The 17,131-nt window shown below is 29.8% G+C and overlaps 1 protein-coding gene across 1 annotated transcript; it reads right to left on the reverse strand.

The window, feature by feature from the left end:
• Nucleotides 1-7,168: 7,168 nt before the first annotated feature.
• LOC142219589 (uncharacterized) lies at nucleotides 7,169-14,291 on the reverse strand. The gene is made up of 3 exons (XM_075288509.1): nucleotides 14,188-14,291; nucleotides 13,946-14,126; nucleotides 7,169-7,776 (listed from the first exon to the last, which is right to left on the reverse strand). The coding sequence occupies exons 1-3, from the start codon at nucleotides 14,261-14,263 to the stop codon at nucleotides 7,230-7,232; spliced, it is 804 nt and encodes a 267-aa protein (XP_075144624.1). The 5' UTR covers nucleotides 14,264-14,291; the 3' UTR covers nucleotides 7,169-7,229.
• Nucleotides 14,292-17,131: the final 2,840 nt, after the last annotated feature.

The following is a 17,131-nucleotide window of genomic DNA, read 5'->3' on the forward strand; positions in this document are numbered from 1 at the left end:
ATCGGATGAATTTTAGTCTTCCAAGAGGTTCCGCAAGCCAAATCTTGGGATCGGTTTGTATGGGGGCTATATAATTATGGACCGATGTTGACCAATTTTTGCATGGTTGTTAGAGATCATATGCTGACACCATGTACCAAATTTTAGCCGGATCGGATGAAATTTGCTTCTCTTAGAGGATCCGCAAGCTAAATTCCGTTTATATGGGGGTTATACGTAAAAGTGGATCGATATGGTCCATTTGCAATACCATCTGACCTACATCAATAACAACTACTTGTGCCAAGTTTCAAGTCGATAGCTTGTTTCGTTCGGATGTTAGCGTGATTTCAACAGACGGACGGACATGCTCAGATCGACTCAGAATTTCACCACGACCCAGAATATATATACTTTATGGGGTCTTAGAGCAATAATTCGATGTGTTACAAACGGAATGACAAAGTTAATATACCCCCATCCTATGGTGGAGGATATAAAAATGTGATCCGGTTGACACTCGTTCCAAAAATAATCTACCAAAATTTTAAGAAAATTTTACCCAAATTTATCAAATTAAAAAAAAATATTTTGAAGGTGTTCATCAAAGCTTTGTAGTTAGTATATAAAAAAAGGATTTTTTTCTGGAATGAATTAATGATCCCTACTTTCATAGTATGAAATAACACAAAAAATAAACATTTTAAAAAAAATATTGAATTATATAATAATGTTCGCAAAATTATATTCCTATATAGAGAAAATATACATATTCTCGTATATAGACAATTTTCTCAAAATTTTATTTTTGAAAATTTTCTGAAAATTTTATTTCTATAGAAAATTTTCTAAAAATTTGATTTCTATTGAACATTTTCTGAAAATTTTATTTCTGTAGAAAATTTTCTGAAAATTTTATTTCTATAGAAAATGTTCTTAAAATTTTATTTCTATAAAAAATGTTCCTAAAATTTTATTTCTATAGAAAATTTTCGCAAAATTTTATTTCTTGATTTCAGCTTAAAACCATGCATTGACTAAACTACAAGTGTTTAGTCAATGTTTAGTCAGGATCCCCTACTTGCAGGAATGTGGTAATTCCGAAACATGCGTCCATCCAACCATCTTGCAGTCTATAGGGCTTTGCCCAAATAAATTTGACAAATATTCTTTTCCTCTGTTGGTTAAGCTACACTTGTAGTTTAGTCAATGCATGGTTTTAAGCTGAAATCAAAAAACAACAACAATGCTTAAAGAACAAAACCAACAATAACAAAACAAAACGAATGAAAATTTTATTTCTATAGAAAATTTTCCCAAAATGTTATTTCTATAGAAAAATTTCCCAAAATTTTATTTCTAAAGAAAATTTTTCCAAAATTTTATTTCTATAGAAAATTTTCCCAAAATTTTATTTCTATAGAAAATTTTCCCAAAATTTTATTTCTATGGAAAATTTTTTGAAAATTTTATTTCTATAGGAAATTTTCTCAAAATTTTATTTCTACAGAATATTTTCTCAAAATTTTATTTCAATAGAAAATTTTCCCAAAATTTTCATTTCTATAGAAAATTTGGTCCAAACTCCATTTATATAGAAAATTGAAGTACCTCTTAGTTGGAGAGAAATTTCTTTCAAAACATCAAGAATTCTACCAATCTACCAAACAGTAAAAAAGTCTACCATTTTTGGTAAATACCGATATTGACATATTTTTATCATATCATTAGTTAAAAATATAATATTCTATAATTAACCTATAGTTTTTTCCTGATGGGTTAAATTTTTTGATTGTACATAGACATATGTTACTGGATGTAACATATGTCTATGTGAATGAGTTGCTTTTGTGGGACTATAAGTGGCCTATAGCATAGGTAAAGGAAAGAGTAACATAAAGTCTTCATTTCCGGTTTGACTTAAAAACGTCATTCTTTACATTCGGAAAATTGAAACCCGAAAAAATGGAAGAGTAGCAACCGGAAGAACTCTTCACAATGTAAATGTTGATGTTGGAGTGGCGGTATACTCGTACAACAACTATTTTAACTCACATTTAACTATTAGGGTGGTATAGTCAGCAAAGAACAGCTGTCCGTGTCTAATGTTGTTTTTAAACGAACAACAATTTGGAGGTTTTTATAACTACGACCCTAGGATGGTAATGGGAGACTAGTAAGTTTGATCAGTTAGAAATTATAAGACTATGTAAAAAATATATCTGTCTGTTGTAATCACGTACAGCCTACAATAATATAGTTATCGTCCTGAAACTTGACACAGATTCGTTTTTTGTCTGCAATCATGTCAAGTTCGAAAATGGGAAACATCTGTCCAGGTCTCGCACATCTAGAAGCAAAAATTCTTATAAATTCAGAATTAGATCTAGTCTTCATATGTAAAATGCGTCCGGTCAAAAGGCAAAATTTAAAAAATGTAGAAAATCGAATACTCTCCTCTACACACATACAAAATACAGACAAATTTTTTTTCTGATTCAATCACGAAATTAATTTTATCCAATTAATGTTTTAATTGAAATGTCTTCAATCACAGAAATGATAGTATCAATTAAAAAATTAATTGACAGCCAATTAAAAAATTAATTGATCCAATTAAAAAAATAATTGATACTATTAATTTGTGTGATTGATTTTTGTTTCAATTAAAAAAATTGTTGAATCAATTAAATTTTTAATTGAATGCTTTTTAAAACTCAACTAAGATTTTAATTGAAAAAAATTTCGTGAAATATTTTCTGTGTATGCTGTGTGTACACACAAAAAAATTTTTTTTGGATTCAATCACGAAATTAATTGATAATTTTTAATTGAAATGTCTTCAATCACAGAAATGATAGTATCAATTAAAAAATTAATTAAAGGTCAATTAAAAAGTTAATTGATCCAATTAAAAAATTAATTGATACTATTATTTTTGTGATTGATTTTTGTTTCAATTAAAAAATTTGTTGAATCAATTAAATTTTTAATTGAATATTTTTTCAAACTCAATTAAAATCTTAATTGGAAAAATTTTCATGAATTTTTTTGTGTGTATATATACATGGTGGCTGATATGTGATGCAAGAGAGTAAAACACAATGTTTTTTTTATTTTTACACTGATCCTCTCTGTGGAACAGGGTGTTATAAGTTAGTTCATACGTTTGCAACACCCAGAAGGAGGCGAGATAGACACATGGAAATATTGCTCAGGGTTGGCCCATGAGTCGATCTAGCCATGTGCGTCTGTCTGTGAACATATTTTTGTAATCAAAGTCTAGGTCGCGGTTTTAGTTCAATCGAATTCAAATTTGGTCCATGTGTCTTTTAAAACATATTTTGTATAGAAATAAAATTTTAACAAAATTTTCTATAGAAATAAAATTTTGACAAAATTTTCTATAGAAATAAAATATTGACAAAACTTTCTATTTTCTAAGAAATATAATTTTCCAAAGTAAGATTTGTTTGTTTGGTAGGTTTTCGGTAAAATTTTGGTAGATTATTTTGGGTTTGGTTTTACACATACAAATAGAAATAACATTTTAACAATTTTCTATAGAAATAAAATGTTGACAAAATTTTCTATAGATATAAAATTTTGATAAAATTTTCTATAGAAATGAAATAATGACACAATTTGTTATAGAAATGAAATGTTGAAAAGTTTTCCATAGAAATAAAATTTTGACAAAATACTCTACAGAAATGAAATTTTGACAAAATTTTCTACAGAAATAAAATGTTGACAAAATTTTCTATAGAAATAAAATTTTGACAAAATTTTGTATTGAAATAAAAATGTTGACAAAATTTTCTATAGAAATAAAATTTTGGCAAAATTTTCTATAGAAATAAAATTTTCACAAAATTTTCTATAGAAATAAAAATTTGAAAAAAAATCTATAGAATTAAAATTTTGACAAAATTTTGTATAGAAATAACATTTTGAAAAAAAATCTATAGAAATAAAGTTTTGACAAAATTTTCTATAGAAATAAAATTTTGACAACATTTTCTAAGAAATATCATTTTCCAAAGTAAGATTTGTTTGTTTGGTAGATTTTTGGTAAAATTTTCTCAAAATTTTGGTAGATTATTTGGGTTTGGTACTACAAATACGTCAAATACAAGTAACATTTGGACAAAATTTTCTATAAAAATAAAATTTTGACAACATTTTCTATAGAAATGAATTTTTGTCAAAATTTTCTATAGAAATAAATTTTTGACAAAATTTTCTATAGAAATAAAATTTTGACAAAATTTTCTATAACAATAAAATTTTGACAATGTTTTCTAAAGAAATGCAATTTTGACAAAATTTGCTATAGAAATAAAATTTTGACAACATTTTCTATAGAAATAAAATTTGGACAAAATTTTCTATAGAAATAAAATTTTGACAAACTTCTCTATAGAAATAAAATTTTGACAAAATTTTCTATAGAAATAAAATTTTGACAAAATTTTCTATAGAAATGAAATTTTGAAAAAATTTTCTATAGAAATAAAATTTTTACAAAATTTTCTATAGAAATAAAATTTTGACAAAATTCTCTATAGAAATAAAATTTTGACAAAATTTTCTATAGAAATAAAATTTTGTCAAAATTTTCTATAGAAATAAAATTTTGACAAAATTTTCTATAGAAATAAAATTTTGACAAAATTTTCTATAGAAATAAAATTTTGACAAAATTTTCTATAGAAATAAAATTTTGACAAAATTTTCTATAGAAATAAAATTTTGACAAAATTTTCTATTGAAATAAAATCTTGACAAAATTTTCTATTGAAATTAAAATTTTGACAAAATTTTCTTTAGAAATAAAATGTTGGCAAAATTTTCTCAAAATTTTGGTAGATTATTTTGGGCTGGAGTGGCAACCGTGATCTCAATCCGTTGTACTTTTCGTAACACGTCTGTGACATCGTGACAGGTGATGAATGATAGACTTACGCGTATGAACCCGAAAGTAAACGGTAGTCGACTGTTCGACACCGGTCGATGCGTTCAGAATGCATGTTTTGGAGATACCTCAACCAAAGTGGTTAATAAGTTCGAACGCACGCAAAAGTGTATAGATCTTAATGTAGAGTATTTTGAAGAACAATAAAGCTATTTTCGATGATTAATATTTGTTTTTGCATTGCATTAAGGTTGGCCATTTCGGTTTTGCCTCAAAATAGGCCTCAGTTTCGGCGATCACCTCTTCATTGCAGCCAAATTTTTTCCCTGCGAGCATCCTTTTGAGGTCTGAAAACAAGAAAAAGTTGCTGGGGGCCAGATCTGGTGAATACGGTGGGTGGGGAAGCAATTCGAAGGCCAATTCATGAATTTTTGCCATCGTTCTCAATGACTTGTGGCACGGTGCGTTGTCTCGGTGGAACAACACTTTTTTCTTCTTCATATGGGGCCGTTTTGCCGCGATTTCGACCTTCAAACGCTCCAATAACGCCATATAATAGTCACTGTTGATGGTTTTTCCCTTCTCAAGATAATCGATAAAAATTATTCCATGCGCATCCCAAAAAACACACGCAGAGAAGGAATATGATCACCTCAAACATGTTTCAAGAGCAAAATGTTATTTTTGTATGGTGACCATGTAACATGTTTGTCACTAAAATGTTATTTTCTCGTCAAATATAACCTGCTTGCCGAAATAAGATACATGATTTCCGAGAAAATAACATGGTTGCGAAAACCATGTTACATGGTCACCACCCAAAAATAACATTTTGCTCTTAAAACATGTTTGAGGTGATCATATTCCTTCTCTGGGTGCAGAGGTCATTACTTTGCCAGCGGACTTTTGAGTCTTTCCACGCTTCGGAGACGGTTCACCGGTCTCTGTCCACTCAGCCTACTGTCGATTGGACTCAGGAGTGTAGTGATAGAGCCATGTTTCATCCATTGTCACATATCGACGGAAAAACTCGGGTGTATTACGAGTTAACAGCTGCAAACACCGCTCAGAATCATCAACACCTTGTTGTTTTTGGTCAAATGTGAGCTCGCACGGCAACCATTTTGCACAGAGCTTCCGCATATCAAAATATTGATGAATGATATGACCAACACGTTCCTTTGATATCTTTAAGGCCTCTGCTATCTCAATCAACTTCATTTTACGGTCATTCAAAATCATTTTGTGGATTTTTTTGATGTTTTCGTCGGTAACCAACTCTTTCCGGCGTGCATACCAATCAATTATTGTTGATTTCCCTGGGGCAGAGCCCGGAAACTCAAGTTTTTACTTCCACCGTATTTTTTCCCTTCAGAAAACAGTATTTTATCAAAACACGAAATTCCTTTTTTTTCCATTTTTTTCACAATAACAAAAGTTGCTTCACAAAAGACGCTTTATCTCACAAACTAATTGACTTACAGACGTCAAATTTTGACACGAATCATTTAAAGGTTGGTACTATATAAAAATAATATGCATTTAATACTAGCGACGCCATCTATGTGTCAGACCGGGGACTTATCAGCTAACCTATATTTACAAATTTATTTTGCTGGTTATAATTTCCCAGCAAATGCGATCTACCCTTATGTGTCCTACTTCCATGGATAATGACGAAATGGTTTCTGTTGCGGTTTTTGCATGTATAGTATACTGCGCGTATACGAAAAGTGAATCCTAGATACGTATAGCGTTGTATTGCTATAATCAAAATTCAATTAACGTTATCCATTCCGATCCATGCTTCTCAATTTCATGGGATATCGAACTGGGAACAATACCCAAAATAAATGAAAACCATAGAGAACGGCTTCTGAGCTTTTGGTAAATGGCTAAGATTTATATGAGTGTGTGTGTGTGTAAATATTCGTTAAATTCCTTTGAACTTTTGTGAGAGTTCATTGGTAAGGTAAAATTCTGTCATCTTCATGTTGACCAGCACATCTAAAAAAACCGGAAGATTTATGTTTCCGGTAACATTACCTCTTTCGTTGCCCTTTTTCTCATTCTCTCTTGTTTTGTAATACTTTCTTAAGCCGATTGCATTTAACATCACCGGCAAAAGCTGCTGGTCCTGGAGGAATTGTTTCATATTTCGGTTTTTTCCCTTGGTTTGAAATGAAGTACAATGGCCAGAGTTCACATGTGACTTGGGGGTATGTGAACTCTTAAAAAAAAAGAAAATAAATAGGATTTTAAAGTTTTTTTTTTATGTATAATATGTTCCAATTTAATAAAAATAATCTTTTATAATTTTTTTTTGGTTTGTTTACAAAGTACAATTGGCCGAATTGAATGTCATTGTCTCCTGCAATAGATAGTTCACCAATTCAGTCATTGATATATCATTCAATATTCCATTTAAATTGGGCAACACCAATTGGGCATAGATCTGCTTCACTTGCACTTGAATCTGTTCGGACCACATTAATAGGAACTCACGAGCCCATTTATTAACGAAATTATTTGCCGATATATCCCATATATTATTCCAATTGTTGAAAATGGCATCGCCCACATAGAAATTCAATCCAAAATTCGATACCTGCAAGCCTCCATTTTGATTTGGGGCTAGTGTTAGCTCTCCAACGACACGGAAATCGACAAGTTTCATATCCAGTAAGCCAGAATCGGACATTGTAGTACGATAACCAGCCACATATGCCATGGCATCAAATTCACTTTCAGCCAAGAGTTTAATTTCGGGAAAGATGAAATCGAACAGTGTACGATTTGTAGTCTCATTAAAGGTGAACTTTAAAAAGTGATAATCATTTAGGCCGAGAACCATGAGATTGGAAACATTGCCGTTGATACTGAAATGAAAAAAAAAAAAACACAAAAATAAAATCATTAATACATTGAAAGAACTGCAAAATTTAAGTTATTTGTATTGCAAAAAAATTATTTGGTTATAATTAAATTGTATTTTTTCGAAATTATTCACAGCCCAATAAAATTTTGTTATAAACAAAATTCCTTATAAACTTCAATGAGTGTACAAATAGGTTCAATGTAATGAAAGTTGGTCACCCCGGTTATAACAGGTTGGCTGATAAGTCCCCGGTCTGACACATAGATGGCGTCACTAGTATTATTATTTTTATATAGTACCAACCTTCAAATGATTCGTGTCAAAATTTGATGTCTGTAAGTCAATTAGTTTGTGAGATAGAGCGTCTTTTGTGATGCAAATTTTGTTATTGTGAAAAAAAATTGAAAAAAAAGGAATTTCGTGTTTTGATAAAATATTGTTTTCTGAAGGGAAAAAATACGGTGGAAGCAACAACTTGGCTTGGTAATGAGTTTCCGGACTCTGCCTCAGGGAAATCAAAAATAATTGATTGGTATGCAAAATTCAAGTATGGTGAAATGAGCACGGAGGACGGTGAACGCAGTGGACGCCCGAAAGAGGTGGTTACCGACGAAAACATCAAAAACAAGTATATACGGCCGTAAGTTCGGCCAGGCCGAATCTTATGTACCCTCCACCATGGATTGCGTAGAAACTTCTACGAAAGACTGTCATCCACAAATTTCAACTCACATGGTTGTTAAATATCATATGTTACCACCACGTACCAAATTTCAACCAGATCGGATGAATTTTGCTTCTCGAAAAGGCACCGGAGGTCAAATCTGGGGATCGGTTTATATGGGAATTTGCTTCTCTTAGATGGTCCGGAGGTCAAATCTGGTGATCGGTTTATATGGGGGCTATATATAATTATGGACCGATGTGAACCAATTTTTGCGTGGTTATTAGAGACCATATACTAACACCATGTGCCAAATTTCAGCCGGATCGGATGAAATTTGCTTCTCTTAGAGGCTCCGCAAGCCAAATCGGGGGATCGGTTTATATGGGGGCTATATATAATTATGGACCGATATGGACCAATTTTTGCATGGTTGTTAGAGACCATATACTGACACCATGTACCAAATTTCAGCCGGATCGGATGAAAATTGTTTCTCGTAGAGGCTCTGCAAGCCAAATCGGAGGATCGGTTTATATGGGGGCTATATATAATTATGGACCGATGTGGACCACTTTTGGCATGGTTGCTAGAGACAATATACTAACACCACGTACCAAATTTCAATTGGATCGGATGACTTTTGCTCCTCTAAGAGGCTCCGGAGGTTAAATCTGGGGATCGGTTTATATGGGGGCTCTATATAATTATGGCCGATATGGACCAATTTTTGCGTGCTTGTTAGAGACCATATACTGACACCATGTACCAAATTTCAGCCGGATCGGATGAAAATTGTTTCTCGTAGAGGCTCTGCAAGCCAAATCGGAGGATCGGTTTATATGGGGGCTATATATAATTATGGACCGATGTGGACCAATTTTTGCATGGTTGTTAGAGACCATTTAATAACACCATGTACCAAATTTCAGCCGGATCGGATGAAATTTGCTTCTCTTAGAGGCCTCGCAAGCCAAATTTGGGGGTCCGTTTATATGGGGGCTATACGTAAAAGTGGACCGATAAGGCCCATTTGCAATACCATCCGACCTACATCAATAACAACTACTTGTGCCCAGTTTCAAGACGATAGCTTGTTTCGTTCGGAAGTTAGCGTGATTTCAACAGACGGACGGACGGACGGACGGACATGCTCAGATCGACTCAGAATTTCACCACGACCCAGAATATATATACTTTATGGGGTCTTAGAGCAATATTTCGATGTGTTACAAACGGAATGACAAAGTTAATATACCCCCCATCCTATGGTGGAGGGTATAAAAATCCACAAAATGATTTTGAAAGACCGTAAAATGAAGTTGATCGAGATAGCAGAGGCCTTAAAGATATCAAAGGAACGTGATGGTCATATCATTCATCAATATTTGGATATGCGGAAGCTCTGTGCAAAATGGGTGCCGCGCGAGCTCACATTTGACCAAAAACAACAAGGTGTTGATGATTCTGAGCGGTGTTTGCAGCTGTTAACTCGTAATACACCCGAGTTTTTCCATCGATATGTGACAATGGATGAAACATGGCTCCATCACTACACTTCTGAGTCCAATCGACAGTCGGCTGAGTGGACAGCGACCGGTGAACCGTCTCCGAAGCGTGGAAAGACTCAAAAGTCCGCTGGCAAAGTAATGGGCTCAGTTTTTTGGGATGCGCATGGAATAATTTTTATCGATTATCTTGAGAAGGGAAAAACCATCAACAGTGACTATTATATGGCGTTATTGAAGCGTTTGAAGGTCGAAATCGCGGCAAAACGGCCCCATATGAAGAAGAAAAAAGTGTTGTTCCACCAAGACAACGCACCGTGCCACAAGTCATTGAGAACGATGGCAAAAATTCATGAATTGGGCTTCGAATTGCTTCCCCACCCACCGTATTCTCCAGATCTGGCCCCCAGCGATTTTTTCTTGTCCTCAGACCTCAAAAGGATGCTCGCAGGGAAAAAAGTTGGCTGCAGTGAAGAGGTGATCGCCGAAACTGAGGCCCATTTTGAGGTAAACCCGAAGGAGTACTACCAAAATAGTATCAAAAAATTGGAAGGTCGTTATAATCGTTGTATCGCTCTTGAAGGGAACTATGTTGAATAATAAAAACGAATTTTGACAAAAAAATGTGTTTTTCTTTGTTAGACCGCGGACTTATCAGCCAACCTGTTATGAACGTTTGTTTTTGCTGCCAAATTATGAACCAATTTCTATGATTTTTTTCAGCAAATATCTATAAATTTTTGTCCTAATTTAAACCTTTGGCACGAATTATGGCCTTCTCACGGTCGACAAAGCCTGCGACATTTTAGCCCATTTCAGCGCTTTCTTGAGATGATCGAGATTGGTATTTTTTAGCGCCAACCTTATTCACCAAAATGCCGCAAGCGCAAAATTCCAAAGGATATAGATCCGTCATTGAGCGGTTGAAATGAAGAGAGGAACCTCCCTCACAATGGACTGAATAGTCTAAGTGAGCCTGAAACTTAATCGGGCTGCCACTTTAACCTAACCTCCTTCTTAAGCCGTTCTTGGTTGACGCGTGGTGAATCCTGTTGGCATGTCAATGGTCTGCGGCCGAAATATTTGAGTGCCCAGTCTTGTCTGTAAATTTGCAGCCTATTTTATTGGCAAGTAAATTCGATAATTTCGATTACAAACTACTCAATTTGGAATGACTGTTCATCGGACCAAATACGGTACCTGACCATTTTCGTGCAAGTGAGGCAACACCTTGGCTTTTTGCAGTTTAACTTTCGAACTTTAGCGGTTTTATTTCAAGCTCATAGTGGTTCATAGGTTAGGTTAGAATAGCTATGATGTGGTGAACTTTAAATATTTTTTGTAAATAATTTTTGACAAATTTTCTATTGAAATAAAATTTTGACAAAAATTTCTTTCGAAATAAAATTTGCCAAATTTTTCTATGGATAGAACATTTTTACAACATTTTCTACACACCAAAATTTTTTTCTGATTCAATCACGAAATAAATTGATCCAAATAATTTTTTAATTGAAATGTCTTCAATCACAGAAATGATAGTATCAATTAAAAAAATAATTGAAAGTCAATTAAAAAATGAATTGATCCAATTAAAAAAATAATTGATACTATTAATTTTTTTGATTGATTTTTGTTTCAATAAAAATATTTGTTGAATGAATTAAATTTTCAATTGAATATATTTTAAAAATCAGTTAAGACTTTAATTGGAACATTTTTAACAAAATTTTCTATAGAGATAAAATTTTTTATACAGATAAAATTTTGAAAAAAAATTCTATAGAGATAAAATTTTGACAACATTTTGTATAGAAATAAAATTTTGACAAAATTTTCTATGAAAACTAAGTGTTGAAAAAAAATTCTATAAAAATAAAATTTTGACAAAATTGTTTATAGAAATAAAAATTTGACAAGAAATAAAATTTTTACAAAGTCTTCTATAGAAATTTTCTATAGAGATAAAATTTTTTATACAGATAAAATTTTGAAAAAATGTTCTATAGGGATAAAATTTTGAAAAAAATTTCTATAGAGATAAAATTTTGACAACATTTTGTATAGAAATAAAATTTTGACAAAATTTTTTATAGAAACTAAATGTTGAAAAAAAATTTCTATAAAGATAAAATATTGACAAAATTTTCTATACAGATAAAATTTTGACAAAATTGTTTATAGAAATAAAAATTTGACAAAAGCTCTAAGAAGTAGAATTTTTACAAAATTTTCTATAGAAATAAAACTTTTACAAAGTTTTCTATAGAAATAAAATTTTTACCAAATTTTCTATAGAAATCAAATTTTGACAAAATGTTGTAGAGAAATAAATTTTGGCAAAATTTTCTATAGAAATAAAATTTTGCCAAATATTTTTTTGGAAATAAATTTTGACAAATTTCTCTATGAACAGAAAATTTTGACAAAATTTTCTATAGAGATAAAATTTTTACAAAATTTTCTATAGCTATAAAATTTTGACAAAATTTTCTATAACGATAAAATTTTGACAACATTTTCTACACACAAAAAAAATTCTGATTTAATCACGAAATTGATCCAATTAATTTTTTAATTGAAATGTTTTCAATCACAGAAATGATAAAATTTTTTTCTTAGACATAAATTTTTGGCAAAATTTTCTATAGAGATAAAATTTTGAAAAAATTTTCTATAGGGATAAAATTTTGAAAAAAAATCTATAGATATAAAATTTTGATAACATTTTGTATGGATGGATACAAAATTTTTACAAAGTTTTCTATAGCGATAAAATTTTGATAACATTTTCTATTGAAATAACATTTTGACAAAGTTTTCTATAGAGATAAAATTTTGGCAAAATTTTCTAAACACAAATTTTTTTTTCAGATTCAATCACGAAATTGATTCAATTAAATTTTTATTTAAAGTGTTTTCAATCACAGAAATGATAGCATCATGTAAAAAATAAATTGAAAGTCAATTAAAAAATGAATTGATGCAATTAAAAAATTAATAGATACTATTATTTTTTGTTTAAATTAAAAAATTTGTTGAATGAATTAAATTTTTAATTGAATATTTTTTTAAAATTATTTAAGACTTTAATTAGAAAAATTTTCGTGAAAAATTTTTCTGTGTATAGAAATAAAATGTTCTTTAGACATACAATTTTCTATACAGATAACATTTTGTTAAAAAAAGTGCTATAGGGATACAATTTTGAAAAAAAATTCTATAGAGATAAAATGTTGACAAAATTTTCTAATGAAATAAAATTTTGACAAAATTTTCTATAGAAATTAAATGTTGAAAAAAATCTATAAAGATAAAATTTTCACAAAATTGTCTATAGAAATAAAAAATTGGCAAAATGCTCTATGGAAATAAAATTTTTACAAAATTTTCTATAGAAGTAAAATGTTGAAACAATTTTCTATAGAAATAAAATCTTGACAAAATTTTCTATAGGGATAAATTTTGACAAAATTCTATAGAAATAAAATTTTGCAAAATAACATTTTTTATTGGTTGTTTTTTGGTAAAATTTTCTCCAATTTTTGGAAGAATATATATGACTCGAGTGGCAACTTTGCGCACAGCCCGACAAATCCGTGGACTCTTGTTAGACCACATTTCCGAAACCCTTTTCTACCCCAGCCAAATCCGTCGTTAAATTATGCATTCGAATAAGAACTACTGAAAACTACCTACACAGAAAAAAACTCACGAACATTTTTCCAATTAAAATCTTAATTGAGTTTTAAAAAATATTCTATTAAAAATTTAATTGATTCAACAACTTTTTTAATTGAACCAAAAATCAATCACACAAATTAATAGTATCAATTTGTTTTTTAATTGGCTGTCAATTAATTTTTAATTGGCTGTCAATTCATGTTTTAATTGATACTATCATTTCGGTGATTGAAGACAATTCAATTAAAACATTAATTGGATCAATTAATTTCGTGATTGAATCAGAAACTTTTCTTTTGTGTGTATTCACCTACCTGTAATAGCCATTCGATAAATTGAAGTTATACACATCCATGGTAAATGGAGCCAAAACAGGGATATTCATTGGAGGATAGCCACAGGGCATAATACGTTGAAATGCCATATAGAACATTTTCAAGGCAGTGCCAAAATTCACAGCAGCATATGCATCAGTAAAATCTCCAAAATCGACAGCTAAAGAAAATTTCAATTTAAAAAAAAACTTCCCATATATATATTTGCAATTGAAACTCACCGGCGCTATTCACATGATTTGTTAGAAATGCAAAAACCAATATGGTAGTTAAACATTTAGACCACTTTGTATTCATTTCGTTAATAATGTTCTTGTTTCTTGAATTTTCGTTTATAGAATGGAGCTATGAATTTCAAATGTCCAAAGTATTTATAAACTTTTATCGAATATTTGTTGAGTATAAATTTCCTTATCGTGTTGTAATTATTTTGAACGTTTTAGTTTTGTTTTTGGAGATTGTCATTTGATGGATAACTTGTGATGGACTGTGTGTGGTATGTCCCCTCCCATTGAAATTGGCTGACGGATGACTACATACTCGTATGTCAATCATTTATCAAAGAATTTACTTTGGTTTTTTTATTATATTTCGGGGAAAAATTCTTGTTGTCTGTCAGAAAATGTTTGGTGTCGATGAGCAATTCGTAAGCACCTGAGTACCAGGATGATATAAAAAATTGAGTTAGGTTATAGAATTTTGTAGTGAAACTAACGTTGTCAGGAAAGGAGAGTTGGTGAAATATTTGTAATCAAGAAACAATTAAACAATTAATATAATTCCTTGGTATTAAAATATCTTAACTATTCAAATATTTTAAGAGTCTAAGAAGTGCTGATATTTTTACACACAAAAAAAAAAATTATTTCCTTCTAAACGAATTGATAGACAAACAAGCATCGTTTAACATTTTCTTTTCGTTTTATGGAAATTTGTTTGGAAGAAAAGTATATAAACATTGGCTCTATTACAGAATTTTAACGTTTTGGTAGATTTTGCAAACTATTCCTCTCTAAGACGAAGGTACTTAAATTTTCTATAGAAATAAAATTTTTACAAAATTTTCTAAAGAAAAAAAAATTGACAAAAATGTTGACAAAATTTTCTTTAGAAATAAAATTTTGATACAATTCTCTATAGAAATAAAATGTTGACAAAATTTTCTATAGACAAAAAATTTTGACAAAATTTTTTATAGAAATACAATTTTGACAAAATTTTTTATAGAAATACAATTTTGACAAAATTTCTTATAGAAATAAAATTTTGACAAAATTTTCTATAGAAATACATTTTTGACAAAATTTTCTATAGAAATACATTTTTGACAAAATTTTCAACAGAAATAAAATTTTTACAAAATTTTCTATAGAAATAAAATTTTGACAAAATTTTCTATAGAAATAAAATTTTGACAAAATTTCCTATAGAAATACATTTTTGACAAAATTTCCTATAGAAATACAATTTTGACAAAATTTACTATAGAAATAAATTGTTGACTAAATTTTCTATAGAAATACATTTTTGACAAAATTTTCTATAGAAATACATTTTTGACAAAATTTTCAACAGAAATAAAATTTTGACAAAATTTTGTGTAGAAATAAAATTTGTACAAAATTTCCTATAGAAATAAAATTTTGACAAAATTTTCTATAGAAATAAAATTTTGACAAAATTTCCTATAGAAATACATTTTTGACAAAATTTCCTATAGAAATACAATTTTGACAAAATTTTCTATAGAAATAAAATTTTTACAAAATTTTCTAAAGAAAAAAATTGACAAAAATGTTCTATAAAAATAAAATGTTGAGAAAATTTTCTTTAGAAATAAAATTTTGATACAGTTTTCTATAGAAATAAAATTTTGACAAAATTTTCTATAGACATAAAATTTTGACAAAATTTTTTATAGAAATAAAATTTTGACTAAATTTCTTATAGAAATAAAATTTTGACTAAATTTTCTATAGAAATAACATTTTGACAAAATTTTCTATATTTTTGAGTGTTGTTGACCTATTTTATGTTTATTCTGATTATTAATTTTGTTCGGCTTGAGGTCATAGAAACAATCGATTATTGATTTGTTTTAATATTTATTTCCAATATTTCGGTTAGTGCCACTAACCATCTTCTGGGATTTTGTATCTACATAAAATACAAAAATTAAATTACATTTAATGTTCACAAAAATCACAATTGTTATTGAAAATATATTTTATCGAAAAATAACTAACTTGAGTTCTTGTGCTGCTGTTTGTTTCGCAATTCACCTTACACTAAACTTCGTTTGTGTCGATGCTTGTTTATAATATGTCGATACATTCTGGCGCATTCTTCCGTGTCTTTTTTGAAATTCATTCTTTTGTCAGGAGAGAGATCTATTATATTGAGCATCTCAAGAGTGTATCTTCGTCTATGATTATTCTCTTGAGCAAGTATCTCGACGTCTGTGAAGTTGGGCTTGTGTCCTGTTGTTGCACAGTGAGCTGCAAGTGCTGTTTTTTGCTCTACTGATTTGTCTACAGCTTTAAGGTCTGATTTATGCGACGAAAGTCTTGTCTTAAGTTTGGTCATTGTAGTGCCAACATATGCCATTGGGCATATGTTGGACTTGTCTCCATTACATTTAATTTTGTACACTATGTTACTCCTGTCCTCATTCTTTATTTTTGACTTTGTGTTGCTGAATAATTCCTTTACTGTTCTCGATGTGCGTGAAGCAATTTGAATCTTGTCCTTGTTATATACGTCCGATTTGAAAAAACGCTCTGAGAATCCTTCAACGTAAGTCATGGGTTTGTATGACTTATCCTTATTATGGTCCGGCTCTTCAATAGTCTTAGTTTTAATGTTTTCGTCAAGTGTTTTATTTTTATTTCTATAGAAATAAAATTTTGACAAAATTTTCAACAGAAATAAAATTTGGACAAAATTTTGTATAGAAATAAAATTTGGACAAAATTTTCTATAGAAATAAAATTTGGACAAAATTTTGTGTAGAAATAAAATTTTGACAAATTTTTGTATAAAAATAAAATTTTGACAAAATTTTCTATAGAAATAAAATTTTGACAAAATTTTCTATAAAAATAAATTTTTGACAAAATTTTCTATAGAAATAACATGTTGACAAAATTTTCTTTAGAAATTAAA

The sequence above is a fragment of the Haematobia irritans genome, chromosome 1 (genome assembly GCF_050003625.1).
Source record: "Haematobia irritans isolate KBUSLIRL chromosome 1, ASM5000362v1, whole genome shotgun sequence".
NCBI classification, from domain to species: Eukaryota; Metazoa; Arthropoda; class Insecta; order Diptera; family Muscidae; genus Haematobia; species Haematobia irritans.